We start from the raw sequence: 22,003 nt of genomic DNA, 5'->3' as shown, positions 1-22,003 counted from the left end.
GGCAGCCACAAGTCATAGAAGTTAAATATCTTCTGGTTATTTATGTTTATATTTATTTAAATTTATTGATTGAATCATGTTTATATTTATTTATCAAATTGAAATGAAATACAATTAAAATTTCAGTTTTTCAGTCAAAATAGCCACATTTCAAGCTCTCAACACTCACCTACTATACCAGAAGCTTAGATAGAAACCATTTCTATCATCAGGGAGAGTTCAATTGGGCAGCACTGCAAATGCCCACAGGAAGGGTGTCTCTTTTATGAAAGGGAGTACACTTTGTTCCTCACTGCTCTAGAAGCTTCTAACTCAACATCAGGGCCATGGATACCAGCAAGTTCACTCAAGCTTTCATCACCATATCTAATTCATTCTCATTTTCTCTTTCGCTCCATCCTCTCTTCCCTCCAATCCCCCTGTGTGATCTCTTCTCTCAATGTCTTTCCTCATTCTGTTTTGAAGCAAAGGAGAAAGCATATTTCTAATAATTGCACAGAAGTAACTTTCAAGTTTTATTAATTTTTAAAAAGATCTTCTGTTTATTTATTTGAGAGATAGAGCATGAGCAGGGGATAGGTAGAGCAGGTGGGAGAAGCGGACTCCGTGCTGAACAGGGAGCCTGAAGTGGAGCCAGGGCTTGATCCCAGGATTCTGGGATCATGACCTGAGCTGAAGGCAGATGCTTAACTGACTGACTCACCCAAGCGCCCCTGAGTTTTATAAATTTTTAAGATTTTTTTTTTTTTTTTGAAAGGTGCTTTTGCACAGAGAGTCATGCAGAATGATGCTCCTGTGCTGTCTGGGCTGCAGTGGAGTGAAACTGAAATCCTGAACTGAAGTGCCTGTTCCAATTCATCAAGCCACATGATGAGTTTCAGTTTAATGTATTCTCTTGTCCAACAAATGTCAGGAACCTGGTTTGGTTCCAGAGCAAAATCTGGTAGATAAGGCTTACTTAAGAACCAATGTAAATTTAACTCAAAGGTCCCAGATTGAAACATATACTAAATAACCTATATCCTCCAGAGAATCTCTAAATGTACTTTCCCTTAGCCTAGCAAGCTCCTGGAGTTAAGAGCAAGGTGCACTGGGTTGACCCAATCACTCTCGAATCATGTTAAAAAAAAAAATCAGTACCTCAAAGGAAAGCTGTTCTCTTTTTCCAATGATGAACCCTTTGACATATAACCTTAAATGGCTTTCCCTATTTTATGAGGTTCCCTTCCGGTCCTGTCCCATAGCAACCATACATTTGGGAGGTAAAAATAAGCAAATCTCAATGTTTCACTGACCTATGAACTCCACCTTAAGAAATACTTCTCTACTACATCATTATATCCACTTAAGAAGAGACATAGAGAAGTTCACATTTTTGTCAGAGTAATGGTTGTTGCTTGGATATACTACCCCTTTACCCTTATCTATTACTCTAGAATTCTCTGACTCACTAAATTTTTTTTTTGACTCACTAAAATTTGACTTAAAATTGAAACATGTAAGGCCAAACATTTAGTTTAGGAAAGATGAAGTAGATCTTAAGTACATAAAAATCCTGGATATTATATATAAAACAAACACGATAGGACTCTGACAGGTTGAAAGGAGAAGAAAGACTATTTAAGGATCTACAGACTTGAGGAGCAACACAATGGTGAGTTCCTTGGGTTTTTTGTCTCGTGTATTCCAAATTGGGTACTAGAGAAGATAGTGATGCAGAATTATCAGTGGGCACAGGAAAAAAAGCACCTAAGAAAAGCCTGCTCTTTCTACTCAGAGGACCAGAAAAGGAACAGCTTAACAAGATAGAAAACTTTTAGGCAACAGATGATCTATTCTAGTCAACACCACAGAAAACACTGTGGCTCACCCCCACTTCTGCTAACAATGCTAAGAGAAGAGTGTTCTACCTTTATCAGACTACAACAAAACTCCCTAATCCCTGTGTCAGAAGAGACCTAATGGAGAGTCAGAATTTCCACCAACCCCAACCCCACTGACAAATAAACAGAGTCTCTTCCTCTCTGTTACCCACAGAGACCTAGTCAGAGCTTGAACTTCCATTACCAGTTAAAAATGATGAGAAGCCCCTCGCTCACCTCCCCAAGTTGTCAATGAAGGCCTAATTGAAAATTTGTAATTTCCTTCTCTAACCTGAGGAGACAATACACATCTTATTCCACCAATGTGATGTAGGAGGAAACCTGCTAAAACATAAAATTTAAATAAGATTCAGAAAAATTAAGAGAATCATAGAATCTCAAACATTATTAAAACCTAAAAATTACCCATTCTTTTACCATGCTCCAAAAGGTAATAGATAAAAAAGACATTCATGGAAGAAAGGGTTAGAGAGAATGGAGAGAAAGAAAACCAAAACCAAAACAAACAAAAACAATGAACAGAAAAAAATATATATATAATGACAAACTTAAGCCCTAACATAATAATGACATTAAAGGTAAAAGTTCTAAATACACCAATTAAAAGAATTTAACTTACTGTACCAAAAAGAAAAAGAAAAGAGAATCAACCAAATGCTACCTACATGGAACTCATTTCAAATGTAATGATATAATATCATTAGTTTGAAAGAAAAAGAGGAAAAAAACCCACCATGTAAACAATCAAAAGAAAGCAGAAGTGTCTATAAAATAATCTGATTAGGTAGACATCAATAAAAAGAAAATGACAAGGCATATAGAGGAACATTACATAATGACAGAGACATATCAATCCCAAATATGTACACACCAAACAGCAGAGCTGCAAAATGCATAAAGCAAAAATAGAACTAAAATGAGAAACAGAAAAATTATACTTAGAGACATCAATACTACTCTCTCATCAATTTGTGGAACAACTGGACTGAAAATAAGCTAGGATATAAAAGAAATCAACACCACCAAACAATATGATTTAATCCACTTTTATAGAATACTCCAACAGCAGCAGGCTCTACATTCTTTTAAGCACCCAAAGACTCTATACCAAGATAGTGTGACCACACAAAACCTCAACAAATTTAAAAGAACTAAAATTATATAGTGTGTGCTCATTGCCCATAATGAAATCAAACAAAAAAAAATCAATAACAAACAGAAGACGAAAAATCTCCAAGAGTCTGGAAACAAACAAACAAAAAATGCACTTGGGTCCAAGAAGCGAGCCTCAAGGGAAATTAAAAAAAAAAAAAAGCCACACTGAACAGAAATTAAAATGAAAATACAACATATCAAAAACTTTTGTACACAGATAACAGCTAACACAGTGCATAAAGGGAATTATATAGCACTAAATGTTTGCATTGGAAAAGAGAAGTCTCAATTCAATAATCTAAACTTAAGTCTAAAGAAACTAGAAAAAAGAATAAAGTAAACCCAATGCAAACAAAAAAGGAAATACTAAAGAGCAGAAATCAGTAAAATTAAAACAGAAAAACAATTTGAAAAATCAGTAACAAAAAGCTGCTTAAAGAAAAGATCAATAAAATTGACAAAACTCTAGTATAACTGACAAGAAAAAGAAAAGACACAAATACCAGTACCAACAATGAAACATGGGATATCACTACAGATCCTGCAGACAACAAAAGAATAATAAGAGAAAACTATGAACAACTATACACACATAAATTTGACAATCTAGATAAAATGGACCGTTCTTTTAAAGTATAAACTATCACAACTTGCCCAATATGAAACACATAATTTGAATAGCACAATTATTAAGAGAATTTAATTCACAATTAAAAAACCCAAAACAGAAGTCTTTAGACCCAGATAGCTTCACTGTAGAATTTTACCACACAGAAGAACACCAAATTTTATATGATCTCTTCTAGAAAATAGAATAGGAGGGAACTCATTTTACAAAGCCTGATATCAAACCAAAGACAGTGCAAACAAAAACAAAAACCAATACAATACTCTCAAGATTGTGGATGCAAAAATTCTTAACATAATATTAAGCACATGTAATTCAGCTACCTATAAATAGGATGAGTGCACTATGACCAAGTGGGGTTACTACAGAGATGCAAGGCTGATTTGGTATTCAAAAATCAATCAGTGTAATCAACCACACTAACAGCCTATAGAAGAAAAATGACATGATTATACAATTGATGTAGAAAAAAGATTTGACCAAAATGAACACCCAAATGTGAATAAAAATGTTCAGAAAACCAAGAACAGAAGGGACCTTTATCAACTTGATAAAGAATATTTGTACAAAAACCTACACCATCATCATACTTAATGGTGAAAGACTAAATACTTTTCCCTTAAGATTGAGAACAAACAAGGCTATTGTTCACTTTGATCACTGCTGACCAATACAGCACTGGAACTTCCACTTCTAGTTGTAAATCTAAGAAAAAATACACAAGACTTGTATGCTGAAAACCATAAAACATTAGTGAAAGTAATCAAATACTTAAATAAACCGAGATATATAATATTCATGGATTGGAAGAGTCTACATAGTAAAAATATCAATTCTTCCCAAATTAATATAGATATTTAATGTAATTTCCAAGAAAATCATCAGTGATTTTTTTCTGTTGGAGATATAGCAAGATTATTCTAAAATTTATGCAGAAAGGAAAGGAACTAGAATAACTAAAAGCAATTTTTGAAAAAAAAAAAAGTGAGAGAAATCACTTTTCCAGACTTCAAAATTTACTATACAGCTACAGTAATACAGATTGTGTGGTAGTGGTAAGGGGCTAGATGAAAAGAAAAAAATCAGTGGAATAGAACAGATACCCAGAATAGCCCCACATATGTACACCGAACTGATTTTGAAGAAAGATACAAAAGTAATTCAATGGTGGAAAGATAACCTTTTCATTAAATAGTGCTGGAGAAATTGGACCTCCACTTAAAAAAAAACAAAGCAAACAAAAAAACAACAACAACTAAATCTTGACCAAAGTCTCACACTAAAAATAAGAAAAAGGCCATAGGCTTTATAATGTAAAACTATAAACATTTTTAGAAAAAATAGGTGATAATCTTAAGGACCAAGGGCTTCATGAGGACTTCTTAGACATGACATCAAAAATACAACCCATACAGGAACCTGGGTAGCTCAGTCAGTTGAGCATCCGTCTCTTGGTTTGGGCCCAGGTCACAATCTCAGGGATGTAAGATTGAGCCCTGCACAGGGTCTGCCTGCTTGAGACTCTCTCCCTCTCCCCTTCTCTTCCCCATGCACTCTCTCTCTCTTTATCTCTAAAATAAACATATTAAAAATAAAAACAAAACAACCCATAAAAGAAAACATTGATAAATTGAACCTCATCAATAGTAAAACGTTATTCTATGAGAGAGACTCTATAAAAAGGATGAGAAAACAACTTACAGGGAGAAGGAAATATTTGCATACTACATATTCAATCAAGGATATCCAGAATAAAGAACTCTCGAAACTCAACATTTAAAAAGTGATCTGATTAGAACATAAAAAACAAAAGACAAAGAGACATTTCACTAGAGAATATATATGGATGGCAATAAGCCCATGAAAAGATGTTCAACATCACTAGCCATTAGGGAAATGCTAAGACCATGATGAAATAATACTATACATCTTGTAGAATAGCTCAAAACCAAAACCAAAAAAAAGGTTTGGATGCAAAGGCAAGGATGAGGATAAACTCAGTTTCCCCTAAGTGTTTGATGGGAACTAAATGGTACAGCCAGTCTGGAAAAGTTAGATAGTTTCTTAAAAAGCTACACAATTATTATGTGTCAGCAATTGGGCATTTATCTTAGAGAAATGAAAACTTCATCCATATAAAAGCCTTTATATGATTGTTCATAGCATCTTTATTTTTAATATCCAAAAGCTGCAAACAATGAAAATGCTCCCAATAGGTGAATAATTAAATAAATGATGGTACAACCACACCATGGAATGCTACTCAGCAAAAATAATAAATAAATAAATAAATAAATAAATAAATAAATAAATAAATAAATAAAATAAAATAAATAAAAAAAAAACGATTGCACTATGAACATATGCAACAACTTAGATGGATCTTAGGGGTATTATAGTGATGAAAACAAAGTCAATATCAAAAGTGTATAATTCCATTTACATGATATTCCCAAAATGATAAAATTATAGAAGTGGATAACAGGTTAATGGTTGCCGGGAGTTAGGATTATAGGGAAGAGGTGTGGGCATAACTATAAAGAGGTGGCAAGAGTGGCTTCCCAGTGGTGATGGAACCCTTCCACACACTGACTGACATGGTCATCACACACATCTACATGGAATAAAGTGATAGAAAATGATACATGCACATTATATCAATATCAGTCTCCTGGTTTCAGTGCTGTAGGATAGTTATGCAAGATGCAACCACTGGGAGAAGCTAGGTGAAGGGTATGAGATTCCTCTGTACTATATTTGCAGCATTCTGTGAATCTGTAATTAATTCAAAATAAAAAGTTTTAAAAATAGTCAAATAAATCAAATAATTTATTATGTTGAACCCAAGAATATAGGATTAATGTAGTAGGGTGTCTTAAAGTTTCTTCTTTTTCTGTGTGCACAAACTTTATAATGTGAAATGTCTGCATTTCTTCCCACTACTACCCCAAACTTACTAACAAAAGTAGCTGACCCTCCTCCACATATGCCGCTTTTGTTGTCAAAATGAAAATGGAGTCAGAAGTTTACTAGCCTTCTATTGATGGCTGTTTTTTAAAATATTTTATTTATTTATTCATGAGACACAGAAAGAGAGAGAGAGGCAGAGACATAGGCAGTGGAAGAAGCAGGCTCCATGCAGGGAGCCCGATGTGGGACTAGATCCCGGGACTCCAGGATCACACCCTGGGCCGAAGGCGGCGCTAAACCGCTGAGCCACCCGCGCTGCCCTGATGGCTGTTTTAATGAGAAATAACATCTATCACTTTAGGATTGGCAGTGCCACCAGTGATGAGTAAAATGAGGCTCAGGAAGATGACTTACCCTTGCTATGATAGGATTGTTCAAAAGTAAGAGATCAGCAAAGAGCCCAGTTCTCCTATCACTCAACTCATGGCAATTAGCATTAAATTCATTTGTTTACAGAGAGTTAACTAGTACCAATAGATGCCTGTGTTTCAAGGAACTCTTCACTAAAAGGATATCTTGCAAATATATTCAAAGAAATTCAGTATTATCATTTTTATAACTAGTCAATACTAGTTGGTCCAAGGGTCCAGTAGAGGACCCCGATGTAATGATAAGAACACCAGAAATTTGCATGCTATCTAGCCCACTGGGTAAAGGGTGGCTTTAAAGGATGGTTCCTTTTAATAGATACGTACCGAACTAACTGTGCTCTTCCAGGTGAAACAGGTGGTCCTGACCTTTCAAGTCTTCCTCTATGTTTTTTCTCTTGAGTGTCTCTTAGTAAGCTTTTGTGCCTAAAAATATATTAACATTTTAAAATTAACTTATTGTGGATTGATAGGAAATTAAAAATAGAAATGTACCTAAAGATTTCATCATTTTCATGCACCCGTGTGACATGTTTTCCTAATACAGAAAATAACTGTATGAGTTCCAGCCTCATCTGACACCTGGGATGTCCCTTCAGTCTTTCAGGCACATTTTGGCCAGTATTTCTTTTATAAGGACCAAGTACTAGGAACTGTCACTCTGCAGGCCCCTTCACTCGGAGCCTTCTACTCTGGGCACATCCTGCCCTGGGTGAAAGTTGCCTGGTTACTTCCCTTCCCCACCCGACTCTGCCACAGGGCCTGGATCTGGTTTTCCAGGGATTCCCAGGTTTAGCGTGGTCCTTGGCACATAGTGGGTTTTCATTACATAGTGGCTAGGTAAACTCATAACTGAAAAATGCCAGGACGTGGGAAGAGTGGTATTTTAAGATTCACCTTCCAGCATAACAGAGCAGCCTGTGTATTTGTCATTTTCATACTCCTTCAGATAGGAGTCACAGAGATCAAACACCTCAAAATTGATGAGAATTAGAGGAACAAGAGCATCTCCTTTTTCCCCAGGACTCCTTCCATCTGCTCTCTGGGTTTGCTGGCAACATGTACTCACTCCGTGGTTCTCAGAATCCCTGCAAGTGAGGGTCCCCTGTGACCAGCTGGGAGCCACTTCTTGCTTTACCCAATCGGGGACCGCATGGAACATTAAAAATAGGCTGAAATTTGTAAGCTATATGCTAATTTAAAAAGTGTCCTTGGCATCTCCGACTGCCGGCTTTTATGAAACACAGGGCCTTAATCTGTGCTTAGGTACCTATTTATAGACGTCCTTAAGTGGAACTCGTTTTGTATGTCAGACATTCTTTAAATTAGTGTCTGCTTCACTTAAGCCTGTTAATATTTTGGAGGCTCTAGCCTTTCTGTGGTATTTACTTAAAGTTCTGTTAATAGATAAGATGCTGTCTCTATCAAGATTTCCCTGATTCACTTCACATAATTTTAATCATTCTAAATTCACCTAGCACTTAACTTCTTCAGGTCCCTACCACTGCGTTTACATTGCCCGTGAGATTCCTCCATGTCTTTTATCATCTTTTTCACGTGATATTAGCCCTGACCTACCAATTGAGTCAATGGTGCTCTTGCCTTCCCTTCTGGTGCCCACACATAAGCCGTATTCACGCCAAATACTTCTACTTGGAATATGAAGAGCAGGGAGGGACTGACTTGTATTATGGAGGGACATGTCAACATCTACTCTGGACTTTCTCCCATGACATAAACTAACAACTAGGCAAATGTGGTTACTGAGGATGTATCAGAGAAGCCCTCATGCAAATTTCTACATACTTTTTGAAATCAACAGTGGCCTTCCAGTTTAAAGTTGGCTCTAATCTCTTGGTCATTTGAAACTTCCCGAAGTTAATTTGGTTCTTCTCTAGTATATTCTTGCTTGAAGCAAGAAAAGCTTTAGGAAGGGCGTCTGCTTCTTCCTTCTTAGGTACCTCCTTAGGCTCTTCATTTTCTTTTTTCCATTCTTCAGTGAATCTAATATCCTTTATGTACAAAAAAAACAGTAATTTTTACAATGACATCACTTCTGAATTGTTTTGTGCTATCTGAAAATTAAAAAGTGATAACTTCAGAAAATGAAGTCTCTGATGCCTCTAACTTGTGTTGCTTAGTGACACACACTAGAGAAGGGCCACTTCAGGACTCAGGTCTCTACTGGAGTGACGTTGCCAGAAATGTGATGTTCCTAAGCTCCCCTCCCCACTGCAGCACACACAGATACAACAGCAGGGTTAGACCTACTCACTCCTCACTACTGCCAGACAGATCTAAACTCAAGGGCTGCCTGGGTGGTTCAGTGGTTGAGTGTCTGTCTTTGGCTCAGGGTGTGATCCTGGGGTCCCAGGATTGAGTTCCACATCAGGCTCCCCGCAAGGGGCCTGCTTCTCCCTCTGCCTATGTCTCTGCCTCTCTCTGTGTGTCTTTCATGAATAAATAAAATCTTTTAAAAAAATATCTAAACTCAGATGCTATATTGACTGGGACACATCATGTATAAATTTCTGAAACAAAGGATTAAAAGCATATTTTGCAGTTAGCCAGAGATAAAAGACACATGACAGAGGAAGTCATTATATTTAAAAGACACATGACAGAGGAAGAAATATAATTATTAAAAAAGACTTATCAGAAACAATGCAAGCCAAAGGAAAAGAGAATGACATCTTTAAAATATTTTTTTTAAAAAAGACCTGCCAACCCAAAATTCTAAATAGAGATTAAAAAAAAAAAAAAGCTTTCAAAAATAAGGGCAAAATAAAGACTTTCATAGATGATCAAAACCAGAGAATTCTTGTTCACTTCCGGAAGGCCTGTGCTAAAGAAATGGCGATGAAGTTCTTCATTCAGAAGGAATAACATACCAGAAAGAGGACTATACCACATCTATACAAAGAAATGAAAATCTGTAGAAATGGTAAAAATATAAAAGACTCCTCATATTATTTTTAATCATTCTAAAATGTAATTGATTCTCTAATGTAAAAATAGTATCGTTGTGTTGAGGGGTTAATAGCATACAAAAGTAAAATGCATGACAATAGTGCCAAGGGTAGGGAGAGGCACTGAAGGTTACTGTGGTAAGTTCTTAAAGTCTTTGTGAAATGGTAAGACAGTATTTAAAGGTGGGTAGGATAAATTAGAGATATACATTATGAGCCCTAGGGCAGTCACCATGAAACTTTTAAGAAGCATAACTGACAAAAAGCGTAAATAAAACAATCATTTTTAAAGGCTCAATTAATACAAAAAGGGCAGGAAAAGAGAGAAAAAATAACAAAGAACAAATGAGACAAAAAAGAAACAAGTAGCAAATTAGTAAATTTAAATTCAAATCAATCCCTAGTTACATTAAATAAAAATGATTTAAAACTTCAGTTAAAAGAAACTGGATTGAATTGGATGAAAAAGGTATTTAAAAACCCACTTTCCATACGACCAATAATCAAAAAATGCAGGAATGGTTACATTAAAATCAAACAAAATGGACTTAAAAACAAAATATTATCAGACCTAAAAAGGGAGACACATAATGACAGTCAACACAACTCTTATTGTATATTCACCAAACAACAGAACTTCAAAGTACATTTAGAAAAAAATGTAACTACAAAGAAAAATAGATAAGCCCACAATTATGAGACTTCAAAAACTCCTCTTTCAGTAATCAATAAAATAAGCACACAAAAATTAATAATATAGAGAACTGAGCAATACTATCAATTACATTGACAAAACTGACAATTATAGAACATACTACCCAATGGCAGCAGGACACATACTCCTCTCGAACAAAAAAGAAATCACCAAAATTGACCACATTTTGGTCCATAAAACAAACATCTACAAAGCTAAAAGGACTAAAATCATATGAAAAAAAAAAAAAAAAAAACCTTCTCTTAATTCAATGGAATTAAACCAGAAACCAGTAAAAGAAAGATAACTAGAAAATCTTCAGATATATTAATGTGCCTGAAAACATATCAAAATCTATGGGATGTAGTTCATGTAGTGTTCATATAGAAATTTACAGAATAAAACTTTATAGTAGAAAAAATAAAGGTCTCAAATGAATGGCTAAACTTCCAAATTAAGAGATTAAATAAGAGCAAATTAAACCCAAAAAAATCAGAAGGAAAATAAAATCATCAAGAGCAGAAATCAAATAAAAAGGAAAGCAGCCAAAAAAATCAATGAAACAAATAACTGTTCTTTAAATAAAATCAACCACTTCTTTCCAGATTAATCAAGAATAAAAAGAGAGAAGACTCAAATGATCCATATCAGAATTGAAAGAGCAGTCATCACAAAAGATCTTCCAGACATTAAAGGATAATAATGGAATGCCATACTTGATGCCAATAAATTAGATAAGTTGGATAAAATGTAAGAATTCACTGAAACACACAAACTACCAAGGCTCAAGAAGAAGAAACTGGACTAGCTCTATATCTATTAAAGAAATCAAATTCTCAATATAAAAACATTCCAATAAAGAAAGCTACAGGCACAGATGGCTTCACTGGTGAATTGTATCAAATATTTAAGAAAGGAATAATATCTAATTTGTATGAAGAATTCTAGAAAGAAGAAAAGTAAGTGAATATTTCCCAATTCATTTTCTGAGGCCACATTACCCAGCTACCAACACCAGATAAAGATGTTAAAAAATAACTACTAACCCATACCTTTCATGATTATAGATGCAAATATCCTCAGTAAAATACTATCAAATTTCATCCAGTAATGTCAAATAGGGTAAGACATAATGATGAATTGGGATTTACTCCAGAATTACTCAAAAAAGTCATCAACAGACAAAAGAAGGATAATCGTGCAATCATCTCAAGAAATGCAATAAAATCACCACCTCAAAGCAGCAATGGGCTCATCTCCCATGGGTTAAGTGGAGGCCCCATGGGAAGCATGTAAGAAGGCACTCTCCCTATCAGCCAAGGTAGCGTCAGCAGAGGCTTCATAGGAACTGAACTTCCACCCCTGTCCAATGGTAATGAAGCATACTATTCCACCAGAGTTGTCAATGGAAAGTGAAGAACTCAGATCTTGCAGGACCTCCAGACTCCACCAGCAAAGTACCAGAGAAGGCCTGCTAAAACAAAAGATCTAAATAAAATCCATAGTTTCACAACATAATGCCCCAAATGTCCAAGACAATAAAAGATCATTCATCCTACCAAGAACCAGAAAGATCACAACTTGAATGAGAAAGGATAATGTAGGAATAATGTTTATACCAAGATGAAATAGATGTTGGAATAATTTGATATGAATTTAAAGCTGCCATCATAAAAATGCTTCAGTGAGCAATTTTCAAGACTTAAAACAAACTAAAAAGCCTCAACAAGTAAATAAAAGACATGAAGAAGAACCAAAAAGAAATTTTTTTATTTTATTTTTATTTATTTTTTTTTATTATTTTTTTTCAAAAAGAAATTTTGAAACTGAAATTTATGAACCAAAAAAAAAAAAAAAAAAAAAACCTCACTGGATAGGCCTAACAATATGATGGAGAGGACAGAGGGGAAGAATCCATGACCTTCCATGAAATTACTCAGTATGAATAAAGAAGGGAAAATTCATTGCAAAAAAAAATGATAGAACCTCAAGATCTGTGAGGCCACAACAAAAATTCCAAAATTCATGTCATCAGAGTAACAGAAAGAGAAGAGGAAGGGAGTCAGACTAAAAATGTATTCTAACAAGATTTGAAATTTTCTCAAACTTGGAAAAAGACATAAATCTAAGATTCAAGAAGCTGAGGAAACCCTAAACAAACAAACAAAGTTATCCATGCCAAGACACACACACAAAAATCAAACTCGACAAACTAAAGACAAGGAAAATTCTTAACAGCCATGAGACATAAACAATATTTTGCTTTTAAGAGGAAAACAATTAAAATAATAACAGATAATCATGGAAGCCAGAAGAAACATTTTTTAAACACTGGAAGTAAAGAATTGTCAGCCTGGGATACTATATCCAGTGAAAATATTCCTTCAGAAATGAAGGGGAGGTCAAGAAATTCTCAGATGAGGGAAAATGAAGAGAAGCTGTCATCAACAAACTTAACCTAAAAGAGTAAGTTCTTAAACAGAAAGACTATGATAAAAGAAGAAACTTGCAACAGCAAAAAAAGAAAAACAATGGAAAAGAATAAAAGTGTAGGTAAATACAAAAGACATTCATTCTGCTTTTGAGTTTTTTAAATGAAGTTTGATGTTTGAAGCAAAACATAATGCTGTCTTATACAGTTAGCAATGAATATGGAGGAAATAAAGACAATTACAAATGAGAGAGGTAAAGGGACTTAAAAGAAGATACTTTTTTTTTTTTTTGGTTACTAAAATTGTATTTATTTTTTCAGTCCCATCAGTGTAATAGTATTATAGCTTTTGCAAGAAGTTTATGTTGAAAGAGAAATGACATAAATTCTCATAGTATATTTGTAAAGAAAGACTATGCTGACAGTTTTTTTGTGTGACATCTCAGGGAGTTGCAAGGGATTAAGTCATACACAATTATTGTTTGAAGGCGACATGGTTTCTGTACTTTGCTCAAACTGGTATAATGTCAAATAGTAGATTATAATTGATTACATAGGTATATATGGTACAATACTCATAGTAACCACAAACATGCAAAATCTTTACAAAGAGGTACATTCAAAACACTATGGATAGAGGAGCAAGATGGCGGAAGAGTAGGGTCTCCAAATCACCTGTCTCCACCAAACTACCTAGAAAACCTTCCAATCATCCTGAAAATCTATGAATTCGGCCTGAGATTTAAAGAGAGACCAGCTGGAATGCAACAGTGAGAAGAGTTCGCGCTTCTATCAAGGTAGGAAGACGGGGAAAAAGAAATAAAGAAACAAAGGCCTCCAAGGGGGAGGGGCCCCGCGAGGAGCCGGGCTGAGGCCGGGGCAGGTGTCCCCAGGACAGGAGAGCCCCGTCCCGGAGGAGCAGGAGCTGCACCGACCTTCCCGGGGGAAAGGGGCTCCAGGGGGTGGAGCAGGACCCAGGAGGGCGGGGATGCCCTCGGGTTCCCCGGGACAGGAACAGAGCAACTGCGCACCCAGGAGAGTGCGCCGAGCTCCCTAAGGGCTGCAGCGCGCACGGTGGGACCCGGCGGGACCGGAGCAGCCAGGAGGGGCTCGGGCGGCGGCTCCGCGGAGGGGGCTGCGGGGCGGGAGCAGCTCGGAGGGGCTCGGGCAGAGGAAGAGGCTCCGTGCGGAGGGGGCTGCGCGGTTCCAAGAGCAGCTCGGAGGGGCTCGGGCGGCAGCTCCGGGGAGGGGGCTGCGCAGCCCGGGAGCTCGAATCCAACAGCGCAGGCACCGGAGCACAGGGCGCCGGGACACAGCCCAGGATCCGGCCTCCCCCGGGACAGGCAGAGGCCGGGAGGGCCCAGGACAGCGAGGACGCTCCTGCCCCGAATGAGCAGATCAGCGGCCCCGCCCCGGAGCCTCCAGGCCCTGCAGACGGAGTTCCTGCCAGAGCTGAATCCAAGTTTCCAGAGCTGCCCCGCCACTGGGGCTGTTCCTCCTGCGGCCTCACGGGGTAAACAACCCCCACTGAGCCCTGCACCAGGCAGGGGCACAGCAGCTCCCCCAACTGCTAACACCTGAAAATCAGCACAACAGGCCCCTCCCCCAGAACACCAGCTAGACGGACAACTTCCAGGAGAAGCCAAGGGACTTAAAGTACACAGAATCAGAAGATACTCCCCTGTGGTTCTTTTTTTGTTTTTTGTTTTGTTTTTGTTTTGTTTTGCTTTTTGATTTGTTTCCTTCCCCCACCCCCTTTTTTTCTCCTTTCTTTTTCTTTCTCTTTTTCTTCCTTTTTTTTTTCGTTTTTTTTCTTACCTTTTTTTTCTTTCTCTTTTCTTTCCTTCTTTCTCTCCTCTCTTTTTCTCTTTTACCCAATACAACTTGCTTTTGGCCACTCTGCACTGAGCAAACTGACTAGAAGGAAAACCTCACCTCAAAAGAAAGAATCAGAAACAGTCCTCTCTCCCACAGAGTTACAAAATCTGGATGACAATTCAATGTCAGAAAGCCAATTCAGAAGCACTATTATACACCTACTGGTGGGTCTAGAAAAAAGTATAAAGGACTCAAGAGACTTCATGACTGCAGAATTTAGAGCTAATCAGGCAGAAATTAAAAATCAATTGAATGAGATGCAATCCAAACTAGAAGTCCTAACGATGAGGGTTAACGAGGTGGAAGAACGAGTGAGTGACATAGAAGACAAGTTGATAGCAAAGAGGGAAACTGAGGAAAAAAGAGACAAACAATTAAAAGACCATGAAGATAGATTAAGGGAAATAAACGACAGCCTGAGGAAGAAAAACCTACGTTTAATTGGGGTTCCCGAGGGCGCCGAAAGGGACAGAGGGCCAGAATATGTATTTGAACAAATTCTAGCTGAAAACTTTCCTAATCTGGGAAGGGAAACAGGCATTCAGATCCAGGAAATAGAGAGATCCCCCCCTAAAATCAATAAAAACCGTTCAACACCTCGACATTTAATTGTGAAGCTTGCAAATTCCAAAGATAAAGAGAAGATCCTTAAAGCAGCAAGAGACAAGAAATCCCTGACTTTTATGGGGAGGAGTATTAGGGTAACAGCAGACCTCTCCACAGAGACCTGGCAGGCCAGAAAGGGCTGGCAGGATATATTCAGGGTCCTAAATGAGAAGAACATGCAACCAAGAATACTTTATCCGGCAAGGCTCTCATTCAAAATGGAAGGAGAGATAAAGAGCTTCCAAGACAGGCAGCAACTAAAAGAATATGTGACCTCCAAACCAGCTCTGCAAGAAATTTTAAGGGGGACTCTTAAAATTCCCCTTTAAGAAGAAGTTCAGTGGAACAGTCCACAAAAACAAAGACTGAATAGATATCATGATGACACTAAACTCATATCTCTCAATAGTAACTCTGAATGTGAACGGGCTTAATGACCCCATCAAAAGGCGCAGGGTTTCAGACTGGATAAAAAAGCAGGACCCATCTATTTGCTGTCTACAAGAGACTCATTTTAGACAGAAGGACACCTACAGCCTGAAAATAAAAGGTTGGAGAACCATTTACCATTCGAATGGTCCTCAAAAGAAAGCAGGGGTAGCCATCCTTATATCAGATAAACTAAAATTTACCCCAAAGACTGTAGTGAGAGATGAAGAGGGACACTATATCATACTTAAAGGATCTATTCAACAAGAGGACTTAACAATCCTCAATATATATGCTCCGAATGTGGGAGCTGCCAAATATATACATCAATTATTAACCAAAGTGAAGAAATACTTAGATAATAATACACTTATACTTGGTGACTTCAATCTAGCTCTTTCTATACTCGATAGGTCTTCTAAGCACAACATCTCCAAAGAAACGAGAGCTTTAAATGATACACTGGACCAGATGGATTTCACAGATATCTACAGAACTTTACATCCAAACTCAACTGAATACACATTCTTCTCAAGCGCACATGGAACTTTCTCCAGAATAGACCACATATTGGGTCACAAATCGGGTCTGAACCGATACCAAAAGATTGGGATTGTCCCCTGCATATTCTCGGACCATAATGCCATGAAATTAGAACTAAATCACAACAAGAAGTTTGGAAGGACCTCAAACACATGGAGGTTAAGGACCATCCTGCTAAAAGATAAAAGGGTCAACCAGGAAATTAAGGAAGAATTAAAAAGATTCATGGAAACTAATGAGAATGAAGATACAACCGTTCAAAATCTTTGGGATGCAGCAAAAGCAGTCCTAAGGGGGAAATACATCGCAATACAAGCATCCATTCAAAAACTGGAAAGAACTCAAATACAAAAGCTAACCTTACACATAAAGGAGCTAGAGAAAAAACAGCAAATACATCCTACACCCAAGAGAAGAAGGGAGCTAATAAAGATTCGAGCAGAACTCAACGAAATCGAGACCAGAAGAACTGTGGAACAGATCAACAGAACCAGGAGTTGGTTCTTTGAAAGAATTAATAAGATAGATAAACCATTAGCCAGCCTTATTAAAAAGAAGAGAGAGAAGACTCCAATTAATAAAATCATGAATGAGAAAGGAGAGATCACTACCAACACCAAGGAAATACAAACGATTTTAAAAACATATTATGAACAGCTATACGCCAATAAATTAGGCAATCTAGAAGAAATGGACGCATTCCTGGAAAGCCACAAACTACCAAAACTGGAACAGGAAGAAATAGAAAACCTGAACAGGCCAATAACCAGGGAGGAAATTGAAGCAGTCATCAAAAACCTCCCAAGACACAAGAGTCCAGGGCCAGATGGCTTCCCAGGGGAATTTTATCAAACGTTTAAAGAAGAAACCATACCTATTCTCCTAAAGCTGTTTGGAAAGATAGAAAGAGATGGAGTACTTCCAAATTCGTTCTATGAAGCCAGCATCACCTTAATTCCAAAGCCAGACAAAGACCCCGCCAAAAAGGAGAATTACAGACCAATATCCCTGATGAACATGGATGCAAAAATTCTCAACAAGATACTGGCCAATAGGATCCAAGAGTACATTAAGAAAATGATTCACCATGACCAAGTAGGATTTATCCCTGGGACACAAGGCTGGTTCAACACCCGTAAAACAATCAATGTGATTCATCATATCAGCAAGAGAAAAAACAAGAACCATATGATCCTCTCATTGGATGCAGAGAAAGCATTTGACAAAATACAGCATCCATTCCTGATCAAAACTCTTCAGAGTGTAGGGATAGAGGGAACATTCCTCGACATCTTAAAAGCCATCTATGAAAAGCCCACAGCAAATATCATTCTCAATGGGGAAGCACTGGGAGCCTTTCCCCTAAGATCAGGAACAAGACAGGGATGTCCACTCTCACCACTGCTGTTCAACATAGTACTGGAAGTCCTAGCCTCAGCAATCAGAAAACAAAAAGACATTAAAGGCATTCAAATTGGCAAGGAAGAAGTCAAACTCTCCCTCTTCGCCGATGACATGATACTCTACATAGAAAACCCAAAAGTCTCCACCCCAAGATTGCTAGAACTCCTACAGCAATTTGGTAGCGTGGCAGGATACAAAATCAATGCCCAGAAGTCAGTGGCATTTCTATACACTAACAATGAGACTGAAGAAAGAGAAATGAAGGAGTCAATCCCATTTACAATTGCAACCAAAAGCATAAGATACCTAGGAATAAACCTCACCAAAGATGTAAAGGATCTATACCCTCAAAACTATAGAACACTTCTGAAAGAAATTGAGGAAGACACAAAGAGATGGAAAAATATTCCATGCTCATGGATTGGCAGAATTAATATTGTGAAAATGTCAATGTTACCCAGGGCAATAACACGTTTAATGCAATCCCTATCAAAATACCATGGACTTTCTTCAGAGAGTTAGAACAAATTATTTTAAGATTTGTGTGGAATCAGAAAAGACCCCGAATAGCCAGGGGAATTTTAAAAAAGAAAACCATATCTGGGGGCATCACAATGCCAGATTTCAGGTTGTACTACAAAGCCGTGGTCATCAAGACAGTGTGGTACTGGCACAAAAACAGACACATAGATCAGTGGAACAGAATAGAGAATCCAGAAGTGGACCCTGAACTTTATGGGCAACTAATATTCGATAAAGGAGGAAAGACTATCCATTGGAAGAAAGACAGTCTCTTCAATAAATGGTGCTGGGAAAATTGGACATCCACATGCAGAAGAATGAAACTAGACCACTCTCTTGCACCAGACACAAAGATAAACTCAAAATGGATGAAAGATCTAAATGTGAGACAAGATTCCATCAGAATCCTAGAGAAGAACACAGGGAACACCCTTTTTGAACTCGGCCATAGTAACTTCTTGCAAGATACATCCACGAAGGCAAGAGAAACAAAAGCAAAAATGAACTATTGGGACTTCATCAAGATAAGAAGCTTTTGCACAGCAAAGGATACAGTCAACAAAACTCAAAGACAACCTACAGAATGGGAGAAGATATTTGCAAATGACATATCAGATAAAGGGCTAGTTTCCAAGATCTATAAAGAACTTCTCAAACTCAACACCAAAGAAACAAACAATCCAATCATGAAATGGGCAAAAGACATGAACAGAAATCTCACAGAGGAAGACATAGACATGGCCAACATGCATATGAGAAAATGCTCTGCATCACTTGCCATCAGGGAAATACAAATCAAAACTACAATGAGATACCACCTCACACCAGTGAGAATGGGGAAAATTAACAAGGCAGGAAACAACAAATGTTGGAGAGGATGTGGAGAAAAGGGAACCCTCTTACACTGTTGGTGGGAATGTGAACTGGTGCAGCCACTCTGGAAACCTGTGTGGAGGTTCCTCAAACAGTTAAAAATATACCTGCCCTACGACCCAGCAATTGCACTGTTGGGGATTTACCCCAAAGATACAAATGCAATGAAACGCCGGGACACCTGCACCCCGATGTTTCTAGCAGCAATGGCCACGATAGCCAAACTGTGGAAGGAGCCTCGGTGTCCATCGAAAGATGAATGGATAAAGAAGATGTGGTTTATGTATACAATGGAATATTACTCAGCTATTAGAAATGACAAATACCCACCATTTGCTTCAACGTGGATGGAACTGGAGGGTATTATGCTGAGTGAAGTAAGTCAGTCGGAGAAGGACAAACATTATATGTTCTCATTCATTTGGGGAATATAAATAATAGTGAAAGGGAATATAAGGGAAGGGAGAAGAAATGTGTGGGAAATATCAGAAAGGGAGACAGAACGTAAAGATTGCTAACTCTGGGAAATGAACTAGGGGTGGTAGAAGGGGAGGAGGGCGGGGGGTGGGAGTGAATGGGTGACGGGCACTGGGTGTTATTCTGTATGTTAGTAAATTGAACACCAATAAAAAAAAAACACTATGGATAAATCAAAATAGAATTCTAAAAAATGTTCAAGTAATCTGCAGAAACCACAGGAAAAAGAAAACAAAAATGAAAACTAGGAGGAACACAAAATAAAAGTAAAGTGGCAAGCGTAAGCTCTAACGTATCAATAATTAAATGGATATTATCTAAACACATCAGTAGATACATCAATTGAGTTACACAAATTTATTTTTAAAATGACTCAAGTATCTGCTGTTTACAAGAAACTCACTTCAAATATAACAATATATGTAGCATGAAAGTAATAGGAAAGATGGGTGCTGGGTGGCTCAGTCGGTTAAGCATCTGCCTTCAGCTCAGGTCATGCTCACAGGGTCCTGGGATAGAGCCCCACATTGGGCTCCCTGCTCAGCTGGGAGTCTGCTTCTCCCTCTGCCCCTCCCCCCGCTTGTACTCTCTCACTCACTTTCTCTGTCTAAAATAAATAAATAAAATCTTTAAAAAATTATATTAAAAAAGAAAATAATAGGAAAGAAAGATATAACATGCAAACAATGGTTAAAAGAAAGCAGGAGTGGCTATAAATGTATCCAATTAAGTAGACTTCAGCAAAAGGAAAATCATGAAGGACAGAGAGGGACATTACATGATGATAAAATGATCAATCAAGAAGATATAGCAATATTAAATGCATATACAGAGCTTCAAATACAAAAACAGAACTAAGAGAAAAATTAGACAAATCCATAATTATAGTTGAATACTTCAAAACTTCTCTCTCAACAACTGATAGAAAATCAGCAAGAATATGAAAGAACTTAGCACCAAAAACCACATGATTTTTTACACAAGGTAAAAAGAAGAGAAGAAATAATAAATACCAAAGTGAAGTAGAAAAAAACACACAGAGAAAAATCAATGAAACTAAAAGCTAAGTCTCTGAGGAAACAGAAAATCAAGAGACCTCTACCCAGATGAGTCAAGAAAAAATAAAACACCAATGACCAATATTAGAAGTGAGAGAGGTAACAATAGCTACATAGTCTACAGACATTAAAAGATGAATAAAAGAATAACCATAAACAAGTTTACACCAATACATGTGACATAGATGAAATGGACAATTTCCTTTAAAGACAATCTACCAGGGTGCCTGGCTGGCTCAGTCAGTAGAGCACGCAGCTCTTGATCTTGGGGTTGAAAGTCTGGGGATAGAGATTGGGATAGAGATTATTTAAATTAAAAAATAAAATGGCAAAAGGTTATGTATACTTTACATATATATATGTATACATATATAAAGTATATGTATACTTTACTCCAACAGAATCATTTTTTAAATAAGTAAAAAAAAATAAAGATTACCATAACTTCCTCAAGAAGAAACAGATAACCAGCCTGGCCCAAACTAGTAAAGACACTGAAATCTGTTGTTTAACAACTTACCTACAAAGGACACTCCAGGCCCAGATGGCTTCACTACCAAACATGTAAGAAAGAAACAAGATCAATTCTACACAAACTCTTTCAGAAATTGGAGAGGAAAAAAAAAACTTCCCAACTCATTTTATAAGGCCAGTATCACTCTGATAACCAAAACCAAAGATATTAAAGAAAACTACACATCAAAACCTTATAAATATAGATGTGACACTTAAAATCTTAGCAAGTTAGATCCAATAATATATAAAAATGATACTACATCCTGAACAAATGAGCTTTGTTCCAGAAATGTATGGTTATTTTTTAAAGCTCATCAATGTAATTTATTACATTAACAAACTAAGAAAGAAAAAAAAAACATGTAATTTTCTTAATAGGTAATCATTTGGTAAAATCCAACATCCATTCCTTTTTGTTTTGGTTTTATTTAAATTTAAATTAGTAAACATACAGTGTATTATTGATTTTGGGGTAGAATTTAGTGATTCATCAGTTGCATATAATACCCAGTGTTCACTACATCAAATGCCCTCCCTTAATGCCCAACATCCCATTCTCCCATCCCCCACACCCACCTCCCCTCCAGTAACCCTCAGTT

General features: G+C 37.2%; 1 protein-coding gene across 18 annotated transcripts in view; it reads right to left on the bottom strand.

The window, feature by feature from the left end:
• The window catches only part of LOC144309457 (outer dynein arm-docking complex subunit 2-like), a 271,308-nt gene that overhangs the window by 189,029 nt on the left and 60,276 nt on the right, over positions 1 to 22,003 (bottom strand). For all 18 annotated transcript variants that reach the window (XR_013375451.1, XM_077890518.1, XM_077890512.1 and 15 more), the window contains 2 exons: positions 8,811 to 9,016; positions 7,332 to 7,430 (listed from right to left, as the gene is read on the bottom strand). Coding sequence is in view for 17 of the 18 variants with exons in the window: in XM_077890518.1 (XP_077746644.1) it covers positions 7,332 to 7,430; positions 8,811 to 9,016 (305 nt within the window). In the remaining variant the exon portion in view is untranslated. The remainder of the gene's footprint in view (positions 1 to 7,331; positions 7,431 to 8,810; positions 9,017 to 22,003) is intronic.

This window comes from Canis aureus, unplaced genomic scaffold (assembly GCF_053574225.1).
Source record: "Canis aureus isolate CA01 unplaced genomic scaffold, VMU_Caureus_v.1.0 NW_027326411.1_RagTag, whole genome shotgun sequence".
NCBI classification, from domain to species: Eukaryota; Metazoa; Chordata; class Mammalia; order Carnivora; family Canidae; genus Canis; species Canis aureus.
Note: the sequence above shows the minus strand (reverse complement) of the source record. Positions and strands in the feature narration are given on the sequence as shown.